General features: G+C 44.9%; 1 protein-coding gene across 1 annotated transcript in view; it reads left to right on the top strand.

The window, feature by feature from the left end:
* The window catches only part of LOC135057099 (uncharacterized), a 240,399-nt gene extending 228,327 nt beyond the window's left edge, over positions 1 to 12,072 (top strand). Inside the window, exon 13 of the mRNA XM_063963000.1 lies at positions 9,443 to 12,072. Coding sequence (XP_063819070.1) covers positions 9,443 to 11,082 — 1,640 coding nt within the window. The 3' untranslated portion in view covers positions 11,083 to 12,072. The remainder of the gene's footprint in view (positions 1 to 9,442) is intronic.
* The last annotated feature ends 13,603 nt before the right edge of the window (positions 12,073 to 25,675 follow it).

Here is a 25,675-nt window from a genome sequence, read left to right as displayed (position 1 = left end):
TCATTTGGTGCTGCAGAGTCATCCGCACTCTCCCGCCCGTTTGGGAGCTTTGGTATAATCCCCATGGTCCTTACGGAGTCCCCAGCATCCACTTAGGACGTTAGAGAAAATAAGAATTTACTTACCGATAATTCTATTTCTCGTAGTCCGTAGTGGATGCTGGGCGCCCATCCCAAGTGCGGATTGTCTGCAATACTGGTACATAGTTATTGTTACCAAAAAATCGGGTTATTGCTGTAGTGAGCCATCTTTTCTAGAGGCTCCTCTGTTATCATGCTGTTAACTGGGTTTAGATCACGAGTTATACGGTGTGATTGGTGTGGCTGGTATGAGTCTTACCCGGGATTCAAATTCAATAAGTGTACGCTCGTCCGGGCACAGTATCCTAACTGAGGCTTGGAGGAGGGTCATAGGGGGAGGAGCCAGTGCACACCAGGTAGTTCTAAAGCTTTACTTTTGTGCCCAGTCTCCTGCGGAGCCGCTATTCCCCATGGTCCTTACGGAGTCCCCAGCATCCACTACGGACTACGAGAAATAGAATTATCGGTAAGTAAATTCTTATTTTTATCTCCTAGCCTTAGCTTTGGCAAGGCATGTTTCTGAATTAGGGGCCTAATTCAGACCTGATCGCTCGCTAGCAGTTTTTTCCAGTCCTGCGATCAGATAGTCACCGCCCACCAGGGAGTGTATTTTAGCTGTGCAAGTGTGCGTTCGCATGTGCAGCCGAGCAGTACAAAAAAACTTTGTGTAGTTTCTGAGTAGTCCAGGTCTTACTCAGCCGCTGCGATCACTTCAGCCTGTCCGGGGACCGGAATTGACGTCAGACACCCGCCCTGCAAACGCTTGGACTCGCCTGCGTTTTTCCAAACACTCCCTGAATACGGCCAGTTGCCACCCACAAACACCCTCTTCCTGTCAATCTCCTTGCGGACGCCCCTGTGAATGGATTCTTCGTACAAACCCATCGCTGAGCGGCGATTCGCTTTATACCCGTGCAACTTGCCTGCTCATTCCGGTGCATACGCATTGCGGTGCATATGCATGCGCAGTTTAGACCTGATCGCCCGCTGTGCGGAAAAAACGCAGCTTAGCGATCAGGTCTAAATTACCCCCTTGGTGCCTTGTCATGCAAACCACCGTATTTGGTGTTTCATGATGACAGAGCGGAACTTTGAACCAAAGGTAGTATCCTCTTTTCACATAAATCAACCAATCGTAGTTCCTGTTTTTTCAGAAGGTTCAGGAACTCCAGCTTCTTTGAATGTCGTTCGCGCCTCACATTTATGTAGCCCGAACATCAACAGTACGTAAAACAGATACATTGTTTGTTCTCTATGATGCAGTCAAGATAGGTTGGTCAGCATCCAAACAGACCTTGGCTAGATGGATTAACCTGACCATTCATGAGGCTTATTTTCATGCTTGTCTACAACCGCCTGCATCTATTTCCGCACATTCCACGCGTTCTGTGGGAACGTCATGGACAGCAGGTCGTGGGGCTTCCACAACACAACTTTGCCGTGCAGCTACATGGTCGTCAGTGCAAACGTTTGTGCGCTTTTACAAGTTTGATATGTTTGCGGCATCAGCATCTAGCTTTGGCCGTCTAGTGTTACAGGTGCCAACCAGCTCTCCCGCCCAAGGGGGAAGCTTTGGTACATCCCAAGAGTACTCCAGTGACCCCTAGTGGATGGAAAAGAAAATAGGATTTTAGTACTTACCAGATAAAATCTTTTCTTTGAATCCATAGGGACGCCCGCCCAGAGCAGTTTCACCTGTCTTGTGGTAGGTTCAGTGTATCTTATAGTACATATCACCTGGTTGTTTAAGGCTTAAGGCAGGGGCGGATTGGGAACAAAAAGCGGCCCTGGAAAAATTTGTACTAGTGGCCCCACATGGGCAGCACCAGAGGTGTAAGGTCTAGCCATGGGCTATGGCAGCAGCACCCCCCGACCCCCCCCCCCCCCCCTCCCCGCAAGACTTTCCAGATAGTGGGCATGTCCAGCATCAAGGGGGAAGTTAAAAAGAAATAAAATTAAATATTATGAGCACATTATATCATACACCTTCAGAATTTTAATTTAGGAAACGATATAATTCTTTAGAAAGATATATTTTCTTGCTCATTACACCAACCGTATCCCAGTCACTATTCACTCAATCTTATATGTCAGCCAAGCAGGCAGACAGAGCATACACTAGATCATCTGCAATCACAGGCCAAGTCATTTTCATATATGCAAATTATTTTGCATCTTATTCATTATGTCTATAAAAAGGACCACATGTCCTCAAACAAAACAGGCCCCACGGGTGTGCCGGCCCACCGGGGATCTTCCCTGTAAACCCTATGGCCAATCCGCCTCTGGCTTAAGGCGATTGTTATCTGTTGTCGTTTCAACTTTCTAGTTGTTCGTTACCTTCTAATGTTCTATGTAATTCTCCATTGTTCATCTTCTCTTTCGCTCCTGTTCGGCTCAGCAAAAAACACTGAGGCATCTTGGGAGTATGGAGGGGGAGGAGGATTACTAATTTAAATGTGCCTATCCCTGCTAACGCCCCATCCATATCCCAAGAGTACTCCAGTGCCCCCTGTGGATTCAAAGAAAAGGATTTATCTGGTAAGTCCCAAAATCCTATTTTCTGCTTGTTAGCAGAAATTAAGGATGCCTCCTGCCGCTGCCGCAGGAGGACCGCCGCCATCGTTTTTTTTTTGCGGCTGCTGCATGTGACGTCGCGCAGCCGCGGCGATCACGCCACCGCGATGCCTTCGTTTTTAGTCCTGGAAACGGAGCGTTTCTGACCCCCCTACCCCGCGAACGCCTCTACCTTATTATGTCAGTAGATGACTGCATTAACTTAGTTTCTGCAGCGGAGTACACTGTGTTCCACAGGGAATACATCGGGGTGTAGAGTTGGATCTTGATCCAGAGCCACCAACAGGCTAAAGCTTTAACTGTTCCCAGGATGCATTGCGTGGCCTCCTCCATAGCCCCGCCTCCGGACACTGGAGCTCAGTTTTATAAGTTGGTGCCTCCAGAGCAGGTTACTTAACAGGGGGGGGCTGCGCTAGGCAGCCCTGAAAAGAGCTTTTATTAGAAGATTCTTCAAGGGCTGCAACACTTGTATGTCCTAGTGACATACTGTGCTGCGGCTCCATCACCTCCCCAGCAGCGCCGCATACTCTCGCTGGCCGGGTTCCCGGGTACTGTCGGCGGAGGCGGTCGTTTTCTAGGCACATGCTGTTGGCACTCTCCAGGATCATGTGGCTGCTCATTTGGGAGGAGGTAAGAGGGTCCCCCAGGTGGGACCCACTGAAATCGCGTTCCGGTCGCAGTCTTAGGAGATGGACCGTGGCGCTGGCATGGACACTGTGGCTGTGCAGGGACCCCACTATGTCCACCAGTGCAGGGAGCACAGGTCAGATTTCACAAAAATCCTTTTTATCAAGGCTCCACAGTACCCGGTGGTGAGGACCAGCAGTGGGGATAAGGCGCTTGACCTGTAGCCCCTCCCCCAGCTCCGAGTGCCATCTACTGCTGGTGTTCCCGCCCTGGAGCTGCATCTCTCTCTCTCTCTCCCTCACTCCCTGTCAGCGTTTGGGCACCATTACACACAGCTGCGCATATCCTGGGACGGCTGGGCAATGCCTCCTCTGTAAAAGCCGCCTGTCTCATCAGCGCTGTGCATTTACAGGCACTTAAGTATTCTACATGTCATTTTTGACAGTGTTAGTTAAGAACAATTGTACTGCTATAGGAATATTTAGTACAAATATTCTGTGATATACAGTGGTTACTGTGCATTGTTTTATATATATATATATATATATATATATATATATATATATATATATATGTTTGTGTGTGTGTGTGTGTGTGTGTGTGTAGTTTTACTGGTCCAGTGCAGTTTTATTGTTTATCTGAATTGACTTCTGCATTGTACCTGTGACTGAGTGTGCCTGGAGCTGCTGTGTGGATTTACTTCTCGTGTATCACACTTATTGCTATCACTATATTCAGTACACTGGGGGGCTAGGTGCGTCAGGGTCTCACAGTATATACTGTTTTGTGTTTCTTACTGTGTATTTCAGTCACCTCATACTGCGTTAATTCTCTGTTTGTGTCCTGTATTTACTGTCACATAAATCAGGGGGTTATTTGCAGATATTGTGTTTGTCTGGCTATATTGTACTGTTACGCTCTATGGCTACATTCTCTATAATGTCTGCCACACAGGGCAGGAAATCCGTGGACGCTTCTGCATAATGCAGTGCTTGCACCAAGGATTTACCTGAGGAGGAAGTTTTAGCTGATGGTTCAGGTACTTGGTGCCATACATCTCCCAGTCAGTCCGCAGCACCTGTGGCCAATCAGGACCCACCTTGGGCAGCGTTCTCAAGTATGCTGAATATGCTTGTGACACGCCTTATGCCCCATGTGGGGCCTCCTGTGCCATTGCAGCCTCATATTGTCCCTGTAGTTAATTCACCATGGGCGGACACTCTGTCTACCCAGATACAACATTTAAATCAATCTTTGGTTAGACAAAAGTCCACCACACGCCCTCTGGGGTCAAGGGGTCATCTAAGCGGGCCTCTTCCTCCTCACAATGCACTAATATTTCAGATAATTCTTCTGATGCGAATGAGGAATATACTGATCTGTCAGACACTGATACAGTTGCTTCTGATGAGGAACCTACAGCTCAGGTTGAAGTTCCTGACCTAGTGGAGGCTATTAAGCTGTTTCTACAAATTGTTGATGAGGTAGATCCCACCACTGTGACTAAGAAACTGGATAAATTCAAACGTCAGAAGGTTATTAAAGTAGTCTTAGCACATTCTGACCGTTTAATTGATGTACGTCAGGAATCCTGGTCACCAGGATATAAATTCTCCCTGTCTAAAAGATGCTAGCTTGTTATCCTATCCCTGCGGAGTTGAGTAACAAGTGAGAAATTCCACCGCCAGTGGACTCTCATGTCATCCGTCTTGTGGTGTCATCTACTCTGCCTGTCACCTCACTAAAGGAACCGATGGATAAGCGTGTGGAGGGATGCCTGAAGTCTATTCACTCCCTTACTGCTGTACATAGACCCACTACGGCAGCCTCCTGGGCCGCAAGGGGAATTGAAGCATGGGTTCAGGCATTAGAGGATGAGCTGCTTCAGGATATTTCTGACACTGCCAGACAATATCTGTCTCATATTATCACTGTCTCCCACTATATTCAGCAGGTGTCCTCTGAGGCAGATGTAATGGCAGCCAAGGCATCTACTACGTCTATACTGGCTCGCCTAATTCTGTGGATGAGGTCCTGGAAGGTAGACCTAGACTCCAAAAAGACCTTGGAGGTGCTCCCTTTTAAGGGAGACATCCTATTTGGGGAGGATCTGAATAATATTGTGACTGACTTGGCGACTGCTAAGACTGCATTTCTCCCAAGTACTAATCCTTCTGCACTGAAGGCAAAGAGTACTACTTTTCATTCCTTTCGACCTCCAGGGAAAGCAAAGGGTCAGGCTCGTACTTCCAAAACCACTAAGCACAAACCTAAACAATCTTGGGCCACCTGTCAGCCTGCTTCCAAACAAGACAAGCCTGCTGCATGACGGGGCGGGCCTCCCGTTGGGGGATCCCAGGGTGGGAGACTGACTTCTGCAGTTTGCCCAGACATGGTTAAAGACCACTTCAGATGCCTGGGTGTGGCAAGTTGTCTCTCACGGGTATGCAATCTCTTTCAAGAAACGTCCCCCTTGCCAATTCTGCTCGACGGTTATCCCTTTGGATCCGTTAAAAGTGCAAGCTCTACAGTTGGTTGTGTGATCCCTCTTGGACACAGGAGTGGTAGCGCCGGTACCCCTCTCCCAGAGAGGCAGGGGATACTATTCAACCCTGTTTCTAGTTCCGAAACCCAATGGGTCCTTCCGGCCTATACTCAACCTCAAATCATTGAACAAATTTGTGAGTGTGTCCAAATTCCTTATGGAAACTCTGCGCTCTATTGTACTGGCCATGGAACCAAAAAAACTATATGGTATCCCTGGACATACAGGATGCTTACCTGCATATACCTATTGCCATATCGCATCAACAAAATCTGCGGTTTGCTATTGGCAACCTACATTATCAATTCCAGGCTCTGACATTTGGACTGGACACGGCCCCTCGGATCTTCACCAAGGTCATGGCCGTAATGACGGCCCTTCTCTGCAGTCAGGGAATCGGGATCCTGCTGTATCTGGACGACTTGCTGATCCTGGCGAACGCCCAAGATGTTCTCAGTCATCTGGAGCTGACGGTCCAATTCCTACAAGCCCACGGGTGGCTCATCAACTGAAAAAGTCCTCGCTGGTCCCTGCTCGGAGCATGGTGCACCTGGGGGCACTGCTAGACACACACAGCCAAAGACTGTTTCTGTCTCCGGAGAAAGACCTGAAACTTCAGGACAGGATCAGATGCTTCCTTTCTCATGTCGATACACTCGGCAATGCCAGTACTAGGCCTCATGGTGTCGGCTTTCGACATGGTGGAGTACGCTCAATTTCATTCCCGCCCTCTGCAGAGGTTAATCCTTTCCAAGTGCGACAGCCTGCCTCACCGGATCAGGTCTCAATTGATCTCCTTGACTCCGGACGTTCGTCTGTCACTGAGCTGGTGGCTACAGGACCAACAGTTGAGCAGGGGCCGTCCCTTCTGGATCCCCAACTGGGTCCTACTGACTACGGACGCCAGTCTGCGGGGTTGGGGCGCGGTGCTAGAGCAACACTCGAGGGTCAGTTGACCAATGAGGATTCTCTCCTCCTGATAAACATTCTGGAATTGCAGGCAGTATTTAATGCTTTGACTCTTGCCCTGCCTCTGATACTGAACAGGCCTGTTCAAGTACAATCAGACAATGCCACCACGGTGGCATACATAAATCATCAAGGCGGCACTCGAAGCCACATGACAATGATGAAAGTGTCAAAAAAATTTCATTGGGCGGAACACCATCTGCCAGCAGTATCAGCAGAGGGAGTCCTCAACTGGGAAGCGGATTTCCTCAGTCGCCAGGACGTGCATGCCGGAGAGTGGAGTCTTTATCCGGAAGTCTTTCAACACCTAGTGGACAAGTGGGGCCTACCAGATGTAGACCTGATGGGGTCTTGACACAATCGCAAGGTTCTGTTCTTCAGATCAAGAACAAGGGATCCTCAAGCAGCATTTGTGGACGCACTGACAACTCCATAGAACTAGCCAGACTGGCTTTGACGGCGTAGCTCTTGAAGCTTCACTCTTGAGGGCAAAGGATTCTCCGAGGCGGCTATCCAAACTATGCTTAAGGCCCACAAACCGGCTTCTGCACGGATTCATACTTTCACTCAAGGCGTTTTACAGATTCAGCCTCCCTATGTCCCTCCTGTGGCTTCATGGGATCTGTCTGTTCTTGAATGCCCTACAAGAGTCTCCATTTGAACCTCTCGAGTCTGTGGACCTTAAATTTCTTATGCTTAAGGTCATTTTTCTGCTTGCTATTGCCTCTGCTAGGAGGGTGTCAGACTTAGGCGCTTTGTCCTGTCGTCCACCCTTTCTGATTTTTCACCGTGACCAGGCAGTACTCAGAACTCGTCCCAGTTAACTACCTAAGGTGGTGTCATCTTTCCATCTTAACCCAGAGATTGTGGTTCCGGCTTTTATCTCTTCTGGTTTGTCCTCCAAAGAGCGGTCTTTGGATGTGGTACGGGCTCTCCGTATTTATGTGGAGAGGACTGCCTCTCTCAGAAGGTCCGATACCCTTTCTGTACTTTTTGGGTTTCACAAACGTGGCTGGCCTGCAAATAAGTAGACCTTGGCCAGATGGATTAGAATGGTGATTGCACAAGCATATGCACAGGCTGGTCTTCCAGCTCCTGCTGCTATCAAAGCCCATTCTACTCGGTCTGTTGGACCATCTTGAGTGGTCCAACAGCCCGAGTGCGTTCTCATTTGGTCAGTCTATTGGCTATCACATGTTTTGTCTGTGCACAGGCTGTTTGCTGGACAGCATGTGGGACATGCACATGGACAGAATGTCATAGTACTATGTCACTGGTTTTATCTTCCAAACATACAGCAATATAACAAAAGTGAATTCCAAGGACTTATATCTAAGCATAAACAAATTATCAGCGTGGTGCAAAGTTCATGTGTTCAAAATAAGGCAATTAGATACACCTTTTTCTGTAAGGTTATCTGAGAGTTTTGGATCCTTTTTCACTCTGTGTATTCCATCCAAAGAAATTCTTATCTCGGGGCAAGAGAAAGGATCTATGGGGGTCGTTCCGAGTTGATCGCTTGCTAGCAGTTTTTAGCAGCCGTGCAAACGCATTGTCGTCGCCCACTGGGGAGTGTATTTTCGCTTTGCAGGAGTGCGAACGCCTGTGCAGCAGAGCGCCTGCAAAATCTTTTTGTGCAAAACAAGACCAGCCCTGTAGTTACTCTTCGTGAGCATTGATTCTAACGACGTAGGGATGGCTTTTGACATCACACACCCGCCCAGCCAAGCCTGTGGTTTCCCCGATACGCCTGCATTTTTCTAAGCACTCCCTAAAAACAGTCGGTTGCCACCTACAAACGCCCACTTCATGTCAATCTTCCTGCGTTGTCCCATGCGACCGAAAGCTTCGCTAGAACCTGTGCAAAACCACAAAGGATTTTGTACGTCACGCGTGCGCATTGCAGTACATACGCATGCGCAGAAATGCCGATTTTTAGCCTGATCGCTGCACTGCGAACAACGGCAGCTAGCGATCAACTCTGAATGACCCCCATTGTGCAGACTTTTTACACAAAAACAAGAAGGATTTATTCTCACAATAAAACAAGAAATAATGACAAAAAAGATGTAAATCCTGCTCTATGCATATTGGAGTGTAAAACAGTATCAGGATGACAGACTGTGTCTAGTTAGACAGTCAATAGATAGACGCCATATGTTAGACAGATATTAGGCCGACAGGGTCAAAAGGTCAACATGAAAAAGGTCGACATAAAAAAGTAGTTTTTTTATTGTACATGTTTTTGGACTTTTTCATATTTTCTCCATGTCGGCATAGAGTTGGTTATAAACCTTGTGGCCAGCGCAGCGACCCACCAAGCCCGAAGCGTGGCGAGCGAAGCCTTTCTACACTTGGGGGTCAAACATGACAAAACTATCAACACAGATCCCAAAAATGCAAAAAAAATATGTTTGACCCTGTTGACCTTATGACTGTCTAACATGTGATGTCGATCTATTGACTGTCTAACTAGACACAGTCTATTATACCACAGCCGCATAAAACGCCAGGTGATGGGTTTTACATTGTACCTTAAATAACCTTGAATTTATTACTTTAATGATAATTTAAGGGTGTTTGACAAGAGTCTCTTTTGGAAAATGAAATTTATGGGGTATTTATATAATAATTTTATTCCCAGCAGATGGATGTAACAGCAGGAATATATCAAAGGAAAATCTAATCTTATCTTCAGTTTGTAAAATAGAAGATGATGACATCAAACAAGATTCTCTGGAAAAAATCCTCAATATCCCAATTATACATCCAGTACCCCACAGTGCAGATGTATCATCTGATCCTACTTCTAATGAGGAACGTTCTCCTGGTACATCAAGTACAGCTCTTAGAGTAGATAACATATTTCCCTCTTTTATAGATGCCAAATGCTCTACAGAGAACACAAACCTTATTACCCAGCAGCCAGCTAAGGCATGTGAGACTTCATTTCCATGCATGTGTGGAAAATGTTTTTCAAAGAAATCATCTCTTATTAGACATAAGAGAGTTCATACAGGTGAGAAGCCATTTACATGTTTTGACTGTGGGAAATGTTTTACATGGAAATCATCTCTTTTTGAACATCAGAAACATCACACAGGTGAGATGCTATTTCCATGCTCTGAGTGTCAGAAAGGTTTTACACGGAAATCACATCTTGTTATACACCGGAGAAGTCACACAGGGGAGAGGCCATTTCCATGCTCTGATTGTGGAAAATGTTTTGCACGGAAATCGCATCTTGTTATACATCAGAGAAGTCACACTGGTGAGAGGCCATTTCCATGCTCTGAGTGTGGGAAATGTTTTGCACACAAATCACTACTTATCACACATCAAAGAAGTCACACAGGTGAGAAGCCATTTCCATGTTCTGAGTGTGGGAAATGTTTTACACAGAAAAATGATCTTGTTGTACATCAGAGAAATCACACAGGTGAGATGCCATATCCATGCTCTGAGTGTGGCAAGTGTTTTAAAAAGAAATCAAATCTTGTTACACATCAGAGGAGTCACACAGATGAGAGGCCATTTCTATGCTCTGAGTGTGGGAAATGTTTTGCACACAAATCCCAACTTTTTACACATCAAAGAAGTCACACAGGCGAGAGACCATTTCCATGTTTTGACTGTGGGAAAAGTTTTATACAGAGAAGTCATCTTGCTATACATCAGAGAAGTCACACTGATGAGAAGCCATTTCCATGCTCTGAGTGTGGGAAATGTTTTAAAATCAAATCAAATCTTGCTATACATCAGAGAAGTCACACAGGTGAGAGGCCATTTCCATGCTCTGAGTGTAAGAAATGTTTTACAATGAAATCAAATCTTGTTATACATAAGAGAAGTCACACAGGTGAAAAACCATTTCCATGCTCTGAGTGTGGGAAATGTTTTTCATGTAATTCAGATCTTGTTAAACATAAGAGAAGTCACACAGATGAGAAGCCATTTCCATGCTCTGAGTGTGGGAAATGTTTTAAAATGAAATCAAATCTCGCTATACATCAGAGAAGTCACACAGGTGAGAGGCCATTTCTATGCTCTGAGTGTGGGAAATGTTTTGCACACAAATCAAATCTTGTTACACATCAAAGAAGTCACACAGGCGAGAGACCATTTCCATGTTTTGACTGTGGGAAAAGTTTTACACAGAAAGGACATCTTTCTATACATCAGAGAAGTCACACAGGTGAGAAGCCATTTCCATGCTCTGAGTGTGGGAAATGTTTTACAGCTGAATCATCTCTTGTTATACATCAGAGAAGTCACACAGATTAGCTATTGCCAAGCTCTGATTGTTGAAAATGTCAGAAATTAGATGGTTCACAAATACTTTCTTTATTTACACTGGAGAAATGTGTTTACAAGTGCAATTTATTTCTAGAAAAACCTAATTGAGAATAGTATTTCTCCTGACCTGGGTGCTTCATTGACCTCTCTTTCATGACCCAGAAGGTGAATGGACACAGCTTGTATTACTGTCCTCACTGTAATTGTTTTATTTATATATATATATATATATATATATATATATTTATTATTCTGCAGTGTGTAGACACTAGGTTCAGGGGTCAAGGCAGTAACAGTGCTTTCATCTAATAATAGACCATAATATCAGACCTGACACGAGTTCCTGCCACCAACCTCCTCCCTTCTATGAAATGCCTATTGCAGTGATGGCTAACCTTGACACTCCAGCTGTTGTTGAATTACACATCCCAGCATGCCCTGCATCAGTTTTTAGCAAGGCCAAATAGCAAAACTGTAGCACGGCATGCTGGGATGTGTAGTTCAACAACAGCTGGAGTGTCAAGGTTAGCCATCACTGGCCTATTATATGCTGCAGGGGACAAGTGACCAGAGCCATAGGAGGATATAACAGGTATATCAGAGAGGTATGTGCTAGAGAGAGATAAAAGCTCAGTCACACACCATCAGGACACATCACCAGTGAGGGGTAAGGACTGTCCTATATGTGGTGTCCCTGGTGCTCCGGATGGTGTCCCCAGTATGTGTATATATCTGTATATGTAATACCTATTATATACTGCAGGGGGCAGGTGACCAGAGCAATGGGAGGCTATAACAGGTATATCAGAGAGGTATGTGCTAGAGAGAGATAAAAGCTCAGTCACACACCATCAGGACACATCACCAGTGAGGGGTAAGGACTGTCCTATATGTGGTGTCCCTGGTGCTCCGGGTGGTGTCCCCAGTATGTGTATATATCTGTGTATGTAATACCTATTATATACTGCAGGGGGCAGGTGACCAGAGCAATGGGAGGATATAACAGGTATATCAGAGAGGTATGTGCTAGAGAGAGATAAAAGCTCAGTCACACACCATCAGGACACATCACCAGTGAGGGGTAAGGACTGTCCTATATGTGGTGTCCCTGGTGCTCCGGATGGTGTCCCCAGTATGTGTATATATCTGTATGTAATACCTATTATATACTGCAGGGAGCAGGTGACCAGAGCAATGGGAGGATATAACAGGTATATCAGAGAGGTATGTGCTAGAGAGAGATAAAAGCTCAGTCACACACCATCAGGACACATCACCAGTGAGGGGTAAGGACTGTCCTATATGTGGTGTCCCTGGTGCTCCTGATGCTGTCCCCAGTATGTGTATATATCGGTGTATGTAATACCTATTATATGCTGCAGGGGGCAGGTGCCCAGAGCAATGGGAGGATATAACAGGTATATCAGAGAGGTATGTGCTAGAGAGAGATAAAAGCTCAGTCACACACCATCAGGACACATCACCAGTGAGGGGTAAGGACTGTCCTATATGTGGTGTCCCTGGTGCTCCTGATGGTGTCCCCAGTATGTGTATATATCTGTGTATGTAATACCTATTATATGCTGCAGGGGGCAGGTGACCAGAGCAATGGGAGGATATAACAGGTATATCAGAGAGGTATGTGCTAGAGAGAGATAAAAGCTCAGTCACACACCATCAGGACACATCACCAGTGAGGGGTAAGGACTGTCCTATATGTGGTGTCCCTGGTGCTCCGGATGGTGTCCCCAGTATGTGTATATATCTGTGTATGTAATACCTAAGATATGCTGCAGGGGGCAGGTGACCAGAGCAATGGGAGGATATAACAGGTATATCAGAGAGATATGTGCTAGAGAGAGAGAGATAAAAGCTCAGTCACACCATCAGGACACATCACCAGTGAGGGGTAAGGACTGTCCTATATGTGGTGTCCCTGGTGCTCCGGATGGTGTCCCCAGTATGTGTATATATCTGTGTATGTAATACCTATTATATACTGCAGGGAGCAGGTGACCAGAGCAATGGGAGGATATAACAGGTATATCAGAGAGGTATGTGCTAGAGAGAGATAAAAGCTCAGTCACACACCATCAGGACACATTACCAGTGAGGGGTAAGGACTGTCCTATATGTGGTGTCCCTGATTCTCCGGGTGGTGTATATGTCTGTGCAGGGTGTGAAATAAAATCACTTTTTAAAAATAAATAAAAATCTGATTTTTTAAAATTTAAAACAGATTTTTTATTTTTATTTAAATCTTTATTTGGATTTAAATTGGATTTCTATAAAATGATGACGTAAACAAATAACCAAGTAAAACAATAATACACAGTTCTTTTAAAACACTGTAACTTTAATCTATTTAATTGCAATGACTTGAGAGTGTCACCAGGAATCATGGCACGGTGCAGGAAACCACACACACATCACACACTGCAAAAGGAAAGAACCAGCGATGATGTTATAAGTTACAATAGTCGGCAATTGCCTGTATATCTGAATAAACCGACACATTAGGTTTACTGAACGCCATAAAAGGAAACACCAGTTGTGGAGCTTTGTCAGTACCCAGCGGATTCTCGGTTCTGACCGCACCAGACCAAATGTGGAAACTCTTCCTACTGAAGCGGATGACGCTGCGGCTGTTGGCAATTGTTCTACTGCTACCATGATACTGTCACCACCAGCTGCGGTTTCTGATCCAATGTGTATTTTCCACCAATCTATTGCTGCCACTGGTGACACAACATTGTGGTCAAACAAGGGGTCATTAAACGGGGGTGGCTTTTGCTTGTAACTTGATTCTGTTTCCTGCCTGAACTTGTCTGTTTCCTGGGCCTCTTTGTATCATATGAGTCATAAGTAAATTAGGTCAGCGAGCAGTAGCCATAGATACAGACCTTTTATATCCTCCTTTCACATCGCAAAAATATCCTAGGTTATGGCTGTTGCTGAGTCGCGGTGCAGTGTGAAAGCGCCAAAGTGAATTACCCGGGTTGAGCAACCTGGCATTTCAACCCTGGTTAAAAGAAGGGTTAAACACGGGTCGGACCCGGGTCGTTGTGCAGTGTGAAAGCCTCTGACCTGGGATATTCAACCTGTGTCTCAGAAAAAGGTGCTGATTGGCTGTTTATGTGTCTGCTCAGAGCAGTCCCCAGCCCCTCCTTTTATTTCCTTTGACACCTCATCAATGTGAGCCAGAAAAGTCAATTTTACATCACATCACAGTGTTTAACATGGGTGATCCGGGGTCAGTGTGAAAGGCACGAACTTGGGTCGAAACTGCAATGTGAAAGGGTCTGAGGCTGCTGGGACCTGGGTCCGACGGAGTTTGCAATCTGAAAGCGCTATTAGTAGAGCAGTTAATCAAAGGTGAAAGGACTATGGTCCATATTGCACAGTATGCCAATTACCAGTAAAACATGGATGTAGTCTCTACAGGGCCCTACACACTTGACGATAATGAATATATATATATATATATATATATATATATAAACAATATCGTTAAAAAATGAATGATAAATCGTTCATATCATTCAGTGTATATCCAAGAACGATGTGCGGCCCCGCAGTCATTCATCGATGATCTATCTTCGTTTATACATGCAAGTCAGTTTGGACGATATAGATGTATGTACTGACATATCGGCCATCGATATCTTCCAGTTTGTAGGCAAAAATCGTTGAAGAAAAAAATCGGGAGATAATATTGTTGGTCGATAAAATTGCCGAAATCGCTAAGTCCGTAGGGCCCTTAACTCTACATCCATGGTAAAACAAATAATAGGAATTTGATACCTACCGGTAATTTTTCTCCTAGTCCGTAGTGGATACTGGAGTCTTGTACTTTAGAACCATGGGGTATAAATATGGTCCTTTGGAGCCTGGAACTTTAAAACTTTTAGTATGTGTGTGCTGGCTCCACCCCTCTATGCCCCTCCTACAAGACTCAGTCTAAGAAAAATGTGCCAGAGGAGACAGACATACCATGAGAAGAACAATACAACTGCGATGAGGCAACAAGCCAACACACAACCATGAACGGCTATCCCAACAACATAATGAGACTGCAACGCTGTTCCAACCCAATACTTACACAGGTAAGCAGGAACGAAGCACTGAGGCGGGCACCCAGTATCCACTATGGACTAGGAGAAAAGGAATTACCGGTAGGTATTAAATTCCCATTTCCTCTTACATCCTAGTGGATACTGGGGTCTTGTACTTTAGTATCATGGGGAAGTCCCACAGCTCCCAAACTTGTGGGAGAGTGCTGAGACCCCTGTAAAGCGACCTGGCCAAACTGAAGGTCATCCTTGGCCAAGGTATCGAACTGATAGAACTTAACAAACATGTTTGAACCAGACCAAGTTGCAGCTCGGCACAACTGTAGGGCCGATACACCCCTGGCAGCTGCCCAGGAAGAGCACACCGACCTCGTCGAGTGGGCTTGAACAGATGTTGGCAAAGGCAGAGTCACTGAGAAATAGGCCTATTGAATGGTCAATTGGAGCCAACGAGCAATTGATTGCTTAGATGCTGGCTGACCAATATTGGAGGCATCAAACAGCGAGTCAGATTTCCAATGATGGCCCATCCTTTTGGCATAAATCTTCAGAGCCCTGACCACATCCAAGGATTCAGGACCAACAGAAGCATCAGACAACACCAGAAACCACAATAGGGTGATTCACATGAAAGGCTGACACCACTTTCGGCAGAAACTGAGGACGGGTCCTAAGTTCTGCCCTGTCTGCATGAAAAAACAAATAAGGGTTCTTACAGGATAAGGCACGTAATTCAGAGACACGTCTGGCAGATGCAAAAGCCAATAACCACCATCTTCCAGGTGAGAAATTTTAACTCAACCCTATGTAAGGGTTCAAACCAATCCAATTGGAGAAAGGACAGCACCACATTGAGGTCCCATGGGGGCGTGGGAGGTACAAAGTTCGATTGCATATGCAGAACACCATTCAGAAAACTCTGTACTTCAGGCAACATGGCAAGTTGTCTCTAGCAGAAAATAGAGAGCACTGAAATCTGGACTTTGATGGAGCCTAACCGTAGGCCCATATCCACTCCCGCTTGCAGGAAAAGTAGAATACGACCAATTCTAAATTCCACTGGAGAAACCTTCCTACTTTGACACCAGGAAACATACTTTTTCCAGATACAATGATAATGTTTCGACGTAACTATCTTTCTGTCCTGGACCATGGTGGGAATAACCCGGGAGGGAAGACATTTTCTTGCTAGAATCTCCAACTCAACTTCCAAGCTGTCAAACGCTGCTGCTGTAAGTCTGAATAGACAAATTGACCTTGCTGAAGAAGATCGTCTTGGAGTGCAGAGGCCAGGGATCCTCCAGAGCCATGGCCAGGAGATCCGAGTACCACGTCCGTCGAGGCCAATCCGGGACAATTAGAATTGCCAGAACTCTTCTCGCTTCTTAACCTTTTTAGTACCCTTGGGATCAGTGGTAGAGGAGGGAACAGGTACACAAATTGGTATGTCCATGGGGTCGTCAGCGCGTCCACTGCTACAGCCTGCGGATCCTTAGTTCTGGAACCGTAATGGCATAGCTTCTTGTTGAAACGAGAAGTCATCAGATCTATCTGCAGATAGCCCCACCGGTGAATAAGCTGCTGAAACACCTGGGGATGAAGGCCCCATTCCCCCGGATTGAGGTCGTGCCTGCTGAGGAAGTCTGCTTTCCAGTTGTCCACTCCTGGAATGAATATGGCTGAGATGGCCCTTGCATTGGCCTCCACCCAGAGGAGGATGTTTGACACCTCTCACATCTCCGCTCTGCTTCTTGTTCCCCCTTGTCGTTTTTGTACTCCACTGCCGTGGCATTGACCGATTGAACCTGGATCGCCTGATCCTTCAGGAGATGGGAGGCTTGTAGAAGAGCATTGTAAACTTCCCTGAGTTCCAGGATGTTTATTGGTAAAGCCGATTCCTGAATTGACCATAACCCTTGGGTCACCGCTCCACAACGCCGGAGGCTGGCATCCATTGTCAGAATCCACAAGTGGATATTGAAACTTCTGCCCTTTACCAGGTGAGTAATTTGATGCCACCATAATAGAGAAATCCAGGCTTTCAGAGATAGGGTCACTTCCTGATGCATATGCAGGTGGATAGTCAAGGCCTTGTCCATCGGGAGAAACACCTTCTGAGATACCATATACAGTATCATTCCCAGGAACTGAAGATGTTGGGTTGGTTCCAGGTGAGATTTCTGAAAATGTAGGGTCCACCCATGATCAGTGAGTAGGCGAGTAGTCAGGTCGATGCTGTGCAGTAGACGCTCCCTGGACACAGGCTTTATTAGGAGATCATCCAAATAGGGGACTATGTTCACACCCATCATGCGCAGCTGCAGCATCATCCGCCGTGACCTTGGTGAATACCCACGGAGCTGTGGCTAATCCAAAGGGTAAAGCCTGAAACTGGAAATGGTCATCTAAGATGGCGAACCTGAGGTAAGCCTGATGAGGGGGCCACATGGGAATGTGTAGGTAAGCATCCTTGACATCCAGAGACACCAGGAACTCCCCCTCCTACAGAGTGGATACCACCGCCCTCAGAGACCCCATCTTGAATTTTAATACCCGCAGATACGGGTTGAGAGACTTCAGGTTTACGGGACTTACCATGAGATCCTCTGGGAGTGGTGTAGACGCCTCTGCCTCTGAACCTTGCCACACAAAAGGACTGCAAGGAGGGTCCGGTGTAAGAACGTCGAGCAGGTGGCGCAGCCGACGGCAGATAGGTGGACTTACATGCCGTTGCTTGGGAGATCCACTTATTTCATTCATATCCAAACAAGGCATCACCTGTAAAGGGAAGATTTTCTACATCCTTTTTGGAATCGGTGTCTGCCGCCCATTGACGTAACCACAGAGCTCTCCATGCTGAGACATCCATAGCAGTAGTGCAGCCATTTATCTTACATAACTCCTTAATAGCCTTGCTTATAAAATGTGCAGCATCCTGTATATGTTACAACAGAGAAACTACCTCATCCCGGGGTAGAGAGTCTAAACCATCAATAACATCAGACCACTTTAACACAGCCCTGGAGATCCACCCACAAATTATTGTGGGGCGCTGTGCTGCGCCTGCCACCATATAAATTACCTTGAGCATTGTCTCAATTTTACGGTCAGCTGGCTCCTTCAGTGATACAGCCCCGGGGACAGGTAGTACCAATTTCTTAAAACAGTCTGGATACAGATGTATCGACCGATGGGTTTTTTTTTCCGGGCCTCCCTGGCCAGGGAGTTTAACTCTTTAGACACCGGAAAGGTAGCTGAACTTCTGGGTCTAACATTAAAGTATAACTCCTCATCTAGTTCTGCGTCCTGATCCGGTATGTGGAGGACCTTCCTTACTGCAAAAATGAGAGCCTCCACCCCAGGGGACAGAGAGCTGTCCTCGTCCATATCATCATCATCCACATCAGGCTGATCAGAGTCAGACTGGAGAACCTGTGGCAGCGAGTGTTTATGGGAAGCCACTAGAGGGGGCTAAGAAGCTTTACTGGAATCTGCTGCCTTAGTCACACAATCAATGAATCAATTAAGTGTTTTAACACCTGTCTCTCTCTTTTAGCTGCAGCAAGTTCAGAATTTACATTTTGAATCATGCTCTTAAAGCTATCCAACCAGTCAGGTGCCTGTGAGCTAGGTCCTTGAGGGGATAAGGAACATTGCTCACACATGAGAGACCCCGCTGAAGATGGGATAGAATTACAAGCAGCACACATAACAATGTCCACAGACATTATGAAGGAAACCCACAGCGCAGCCCATTTGTCCAACACCCCACACAGACCTTAGAGAGCCCTTGGAGTGACACTGAGGAGCGGACACAGAACACAGCAGCACAATGTGTGAAAATAAGTATGTAATATCAGTGCACCGATGCTACCGCTGGTGTGCTCCCCCTGTCAATGACCCCCTGGTACCAGTTTAAACCTTCTGTAACAGCATGGATCCTGGAGGAGCATTGTGCATGCAGCCTTGATCTGCAGCATCAGGAAATGGCGCCTTCCCGTCGCTGGTCCCGCTCTAGGAAGCCCCGCCCCGTGCAATGGCACACGGTCCCTCACAAGATTTTACCGGCCACAAGTGTAAAATACATCAGAAATGTCTTCAACAGTCCACACAAAGCCTTAGATGACAGTGAGCACTGTGGAGCTAATAGCCCTGAGCCAGTTTCTACTGCGGCAGACACCGCAGCTCCAGTCCCGTGACATGCCGCCAAACTGCACTTGGGACCTGCTACTCCAGGGCCCTGTTGTAACACTCACCGCACGTTGTCTTTGGCATCTGTTAGAGGGTTGCGGCTAGCTGCTGGTGTGTGCACACATACTAACGATGTGTGAACAGGAGCTCAGTGTCCTGTCAGCTGGGATTACAAACCTTTAACCCTCAGGAGGTTGGTTCGGTCCCCCCTCTTAGTCCCACGAAGCAGGTAGTCTGCCAAGCAGAGCTACCGGAAAATAAAAACTAAATTAAATTGAAAGAAAAAAATCTCGAGCTCCAGAGAAGTGCACCCGGCTCCTGGGGCACATTTTTCTAAACTGTGCCTGGTAGGAGGGGCATAGGGCACACACACACATTAAAAGTTTTAAAGTGCCACGCTCCAGTGGACCCGATCTATACCCCATGGTACTAAAGTACAAGACCCCAGTATCCACTAGGACGTAAAATAAATAATATAGAATTCTTAAAACACGACTGTCAAAAATATAAATTATCAATGTTAATAAAACAATGCATTAAACACCTTGATGTTTTGTTTTAATCATGTGATGTAAAATCAGCACACCCTGTATCTGTGTATGTAAATAAAGTATTTTCCCTGTAATATTTTTTCCTGAGCTTAGAGCAGGCATTCCCAACCATGGTCGTCAAGGCACACCAACAGTGCAGGTTTTAGTGATATCCAGGCTTCAGCACAGATGGTTAAATCAAAATAACTGAGCTACTAATTAAGTCACCTGTGTTCAAGCCTGGATATAACTAAAACCAGGACTGTTAGTGTGCCTTGAGGACCGAGGTTGGGAAACACTGGCTTAGAGGATGACGCTATAAAGATCTCTCTTTTTGAAACTCAATATTCTGCTGTGTGTACTAATGCTACAGTGTAATATTATGTAGTTTTATTGCTCTGATTTTCAATGTATGAAATGCCAGATAATCCTCTACTTTCCAGTACAGGTTGAGTATCCCTTATCCAAAATGCTTGGGACCAGAGGTATTTTGGATATCGGATTTTTCCGTATTTTAGAATAATTAGATACTATAATGAGATATCATGGTGATGGGACCTAAATCTAAGCACAGGATGCATTTATGTTACATATAAACCTTGGGGGTAATTCCAAGTTGATCGCAGCAGGAATTCTGTTAGCAATTGGGCAAAACCATGTGCACTGCAGGGGAGGCAGATATCACATGTGCAGAGAGAGTTAGATTTGGGTGCGGTGTGTTCAATCTGCAATCTAATTTGCAGTGTGAAAATAAAATAGCCAGTATTTACCCTGCACAGAAATAAAATAACCCACCCAAATCTAACTCTCTCTTCAAATGTTATATCTGCCACACCTGCAGTGCACATGGTTTTGCCTAACTGCTGAAAAATTTCCTGCTGCGATCAACTTGGAATTACCCCCCTTATACATACAGCCTGAAAGTAATTTGAGCCAATATTTTTTATAACTTTGTGCATTAAACAAAGTGTGTCTACATTCACACAATTCATTTATGTTTCATATACACCTTATATACACACAGCCTGAAGGTCATTTAATACAATATTATTAATAACTTTGTGTATTAAACAAAGTTTGTGTACATTGAGCCATCAAAAAACAAAGGTTTCACTATCTCACTCTCACTCAAAAAAGTCCGTATTTCGGAATATTCCGTATTTTGGAATATTTGGATATGGGATACTCAACCTGTATAGGGATTTGATGGACTGAATGGTTGTGATAATTAAGTGAATTCTAATTAAAACCTGCTATTGTTTATTCTATATATCAGTGTATGAGTTTCAATGTGTTACAGCAATGAAAGAATACACAGTGATATTTTTATTTAAAGAATCACAGAATGAGAAACAGGAATTTAGAACAACAAATACATTTTAAAAACCTCGTATTCATACAAACGAACAACCAACTCGTAAAGAGGAAAAAAAAGGGGCAGTACAGACTGGTTCAAGGGTAACATGTTGTGGCAAGGACGGTATTATGAAACCATTGAGTAAAAAAGGAGCAGACTTATCCAATTCCTGTTTCACAAGTATACAATAGAAAATGTCTTTAAGCTAAATAAAAAATAAGTAGTGATGCTAGAAAATAAGAGAGTGAGAGAGGAAAGATGAAAGCAGAGAAGAGAGTTGGGAAATTTGGGATGGGTGTGGAACCATCTCATAAGTAGTGAATGTAGTCATAGCGGTTTCCTTACATACATGTAATGGAGCTCAGAATAAAATCTAAAGTGCACTGGCATTATGCTTATATTTATCTGTTTCACAAAATTCCAACCAAGGAAGCCAAATCAACGGATATGTATGGAATTTATCAGAGGAAGACAAAATTTCATCCATCATTCTATACCATTCTATCCTTTTAAACCATTCCGAAAGAGAGGGAGGGAGAGTGGACTTCCAATGAACCAGAATTACTGCTTTAGCCGCACTATTAAGATATTCCAAGATAGACTTTTTAAAATGTGAAGAATGTGTGAAGAATGTAAATTTAGCAGCCTGAATTTTTTCAGGACTGTCAGGAGTTTCTGGGCCTAGTATGTTTTTTGTGGTCAAAATCACAACGTTCCAAAAGAGCCGTAATTTCGAGCAGGTCCACCATATATGTAATGGCGAGCCATATTCTGAACCGCACCTTCAGCAAGTTGCGGAAACCTCAGGGAACATCTTAGAGATCGTGTAGGGACAGCGGTACCATCTGGAAATGACTTTAAAATGAGTTTCCAGGGTCAATATGTTAGAGGAGCTACTCCATGATTTGTCAAAAATAGATTTCCATTGTTCCTCATTAATCGGCATATTCAGATCTATCTCCCATTTTTTAGTTAATTTAGGTAGTGTGGAGAAATGATGTTCAATCAGATATTTATATATGTTCGATATCAAGTGTGAAGATAAACTCTGTGAAGACATTTCTAGGGCCTGCTAATCTCAGGGACGCAGACTGCAGGAAGTGTTTAATTTGTAAGTACCTCCAAGTTTCTGTGTTGGAGAGAGACTATTTAGATTGGACATCTGGGAACGTCATCACTCCAGAAGAGTTGTATAATTGTCCTACCCTCAAGATACCTGCATTATACCATGGTGTAAAGGCCAATTTAGATCCTCCCGGAATAAACTGGGTTATCTAGTAGTGGAGTCAGGGGGGAGTAGATTGAAGAAATGTATTTCTTAGTTCTGATGCGTTTCCAGGTCACAAGGGTAAGACCTATAGTCGGATGTGAAACAGTGGGGATTTTAGACAACTAGGGCAGAACTCTTAATGGGGCCTTGGTATAAGAATTTTCGATATGTACCCATTGTTTTAATGAGGATGGGTTAGCCCATTCATAGATTCTGCTTATCATAATGGCATCATAGTAAATTCCAAAATGAGGAAGTTGAAAACCGCCAAGGTGTTTTCTCCTAAACAGATATTCGTGTCTAAAGCGAGGAGAGCGCCCACCCCACACAAAATTTCTTACCATCCGGTGAAGTTCCACAAACCATAATTTGGGGATCAGGACTGGTAGTGCCTGTAATATATAATGGATACGGGGTAAAACATTCATTTTAATTACATTAATCTTTCCTAGCCAGGATATGCCCTTGGATGACCAGGAGGAAAGCTTCTGTCGGATAGTCGTAGAAACACTACCAAAATTTAGGGAGAAGACAGAAGAGAGATTTTTAGGAAGGATGACCCCAAGATATTTAATGTGTGCTGGGTGCCAATGAAATGGGAATGTCTGTTGCAAAGTAGAATGGGTATCTGGAGGGATAGTAAGATTAAGAGCTATAGATTTATTATAATTAATTTTGAAGTAAGATAAGTCCCCAAAGACTTGAAACTCTTCACCAAATTGGGAAGGGAGACTTGCGGGTTGGTAATGGTTGCAAAGAGATCGTCGGCAAACAGCGCTAACTTATGTTCCGTGGTCGCTACTTGAAGTCTCGTAATATTAGGGTTGGTTCGAATGGCTCTTGCTAGGGCCTCCATACATAAAACAAAAATCAGAGGGGACAACGTGCACCACTGGCACGTTTCATTAAAAATATTAACAGGTTTGAGAAATCTCCATTAACCTTAACCCTGGCAGAGGGGTCTCTGTATAGAGCCAGTATCCTTTGTAAGGAGATGGGCTTTAGACCAATATATTGAAGTAAACAAGTCAAAAATCCCCAGTTTACCCAGTCGACACTTGGATTAAATTAAGCATTTTAATGGTATTGTCACAAGATACTCGGCCCAAGACAAATCCTACCTGATCGCTGTGAATTAGGGTCGGAAGCAGTATCTTCAATCTGTTAGAAATCAATTTTGCGTATAATTTTAAATCTACATTTAAAAGGGTGATAGGCCTATAATTTGGGCAACGGGAGGAGTCTTTATTCTCTTTGGGGATTATTGTGATGTGTGCTTCCAAGGACTGAGACGAAAAAAAGGCTGCGTCAGTTATTGCGTTGAAAGCACGGAGCATAATTGGTAAAAGAGATTCATTAAAAGTTTTGTAGTATGAGATCTGTAATTCATCCGGACCCGGACTTTACCCTGATGGGGAGAGTTTAAGCACCTCATTAAAATCCTTTAGGGAAAAGGTTTATCTAATTCATCTGCTTCTGCCTCCGAAATCTTAGGATAGTTCAGTCTCTGGAAATAAGCAATGAAAGCATCAGAATTTACACGAGAAGGGGTTTCTGCAGAACCCTCTGCCAGGTTCTAGAGGCTAGAGTAGTCTGTCTGGAAGGCCTTTGCAATCTTAGAAATCAAGTGGGATTTCCACCCCTCTTCATTCACTATAACTTGAATATGCATGGAGGCCCTTTGCGCCCTCAGTGCCCTTGCTAACTGGGTTTATTGCCCTATTGGAAGAATCGACTTCTACATTTACAGTAGTCTAATTTAATCTTATCTGACGTGAGCTTGTTTTGGGCCTGTCTGGCCTCAGTAATAGGCCCTACACACTGGGCGACATGAGTGAAAGATATGAACGATCTCGTTCATTAATGAACGAGATACCGTTCATATCTTTCAGTGGAGGCATCAGCGATGAACAATGCACGGCCCCGCGCTCGTTCATCGCTGGTCCCCCGTCGCTTGCGCATGCAGGCCAATATGGACGATCTCGTCCACATTTGCCTGCACTGCTATGGAGCCAGGTGACGGGGGAGTGAAGAAACTTCACTCCCCGTCACTGCCCCCCCGCCGGCGGGTTGCCCATCGGCCGTATACGCCGTTGGGCAGCTCGGTGGCGCATCGTGCAGTGTGTAGGGCCCTTAAGCTCTTGAAGAACTACATGGGATAAGGACTTATGAGTAGTTTCTAAAATATGAATTTTTTGTAACAGACTTGATTTTTGTTCCTTTTTGTTTTTTAATATATGAACCAGCTTACCCCTGGTAACACATTTATGTGCCTCCCAGGAGTGTCATTAAAAGCAATATATTCATCAATGCATTGGTGTAATTGAGCCATACAGTATGAATCTTGGAGAACTTCATTGAGCCGCCATGTGCGAGTAGTGGACTGAGGCTGAGAAATCTTAAGCATAAGAGAAATGGGGGCGTGGTCTGACCAGGTAATATGCCCAATCTCCGCATCAACCAACGTGTAAATGTCTGTGTTCCAGCAGGAGGTGATCTATTCTAGAGTACATGTTATGGCAGTGAGAAAAAAAGTGTAGTCTCGATCTGTGGGATGCCGTAATCTCCATGTGTCTACGAGTTGGTGTTCATGCAAAGATTAACAGACTTTACGATGCCATTTATCTGGATGATTCGAGTGGGTAGATCAGGAGTCTAGCATAGGGTGTAGTGACCAATTTAAATCTCCACCGGTAATCAAAACACCAGCCTTTAAGGCATGAATTTGCTCGAGCACGCTATTTAGGAAAATATATTGATTTGAGTTTGGGGCATATATGTTTATGAATGTGAAAATTTGATGGTATATTTTGCACTTAACCAGCAGACCTATACCTTCTGCCAGAACATGAGATTCTACATGGGCTGGGGAGAGCCCATGGTGGAAAAGTATTGCAACTCCCAGGGTCTTACCTTGGCTATTGTTCCTGTAATAGTTGTGGCTACGTAGAGAAGGCACCTGACCCTCCCGAAAGTGGGTTTCCTGGATAAAGGCCACGTCTGCTCTATCCACCCTGAGCTCCTTCAAAAGTCTGGACCGCTTTACTGGAATGTTTGGTCCTTTCACGTTGATAGAAATAAGTTTGGGAATTGGAGCCATCAGGGGGGATAGACAGAAGGACGATCAACTTCGATCCAGAATTCTAAAGTGGCGACATGA

Source organism: Pseudophryne corroboree, chromosome 3, assembly GCF_028390025.1.
Source record: "Pseudophryne corroboree isolate aPseCor3 chromosome 3, aPseCor3.hap2, whole genome shotgun sequence".
Lineage (NCBI taxonomy): Eukaryota > Metazoa > Chordata > Amphibia > Anura > Myobatrachidae > Pseudophryne > Pseudophryne corroboree.
The sequence above is the reverse complement of the archived record's forward strand: the minus strand, read 5'-3'. Positions and strand labels throughout refer to the sequence as shown.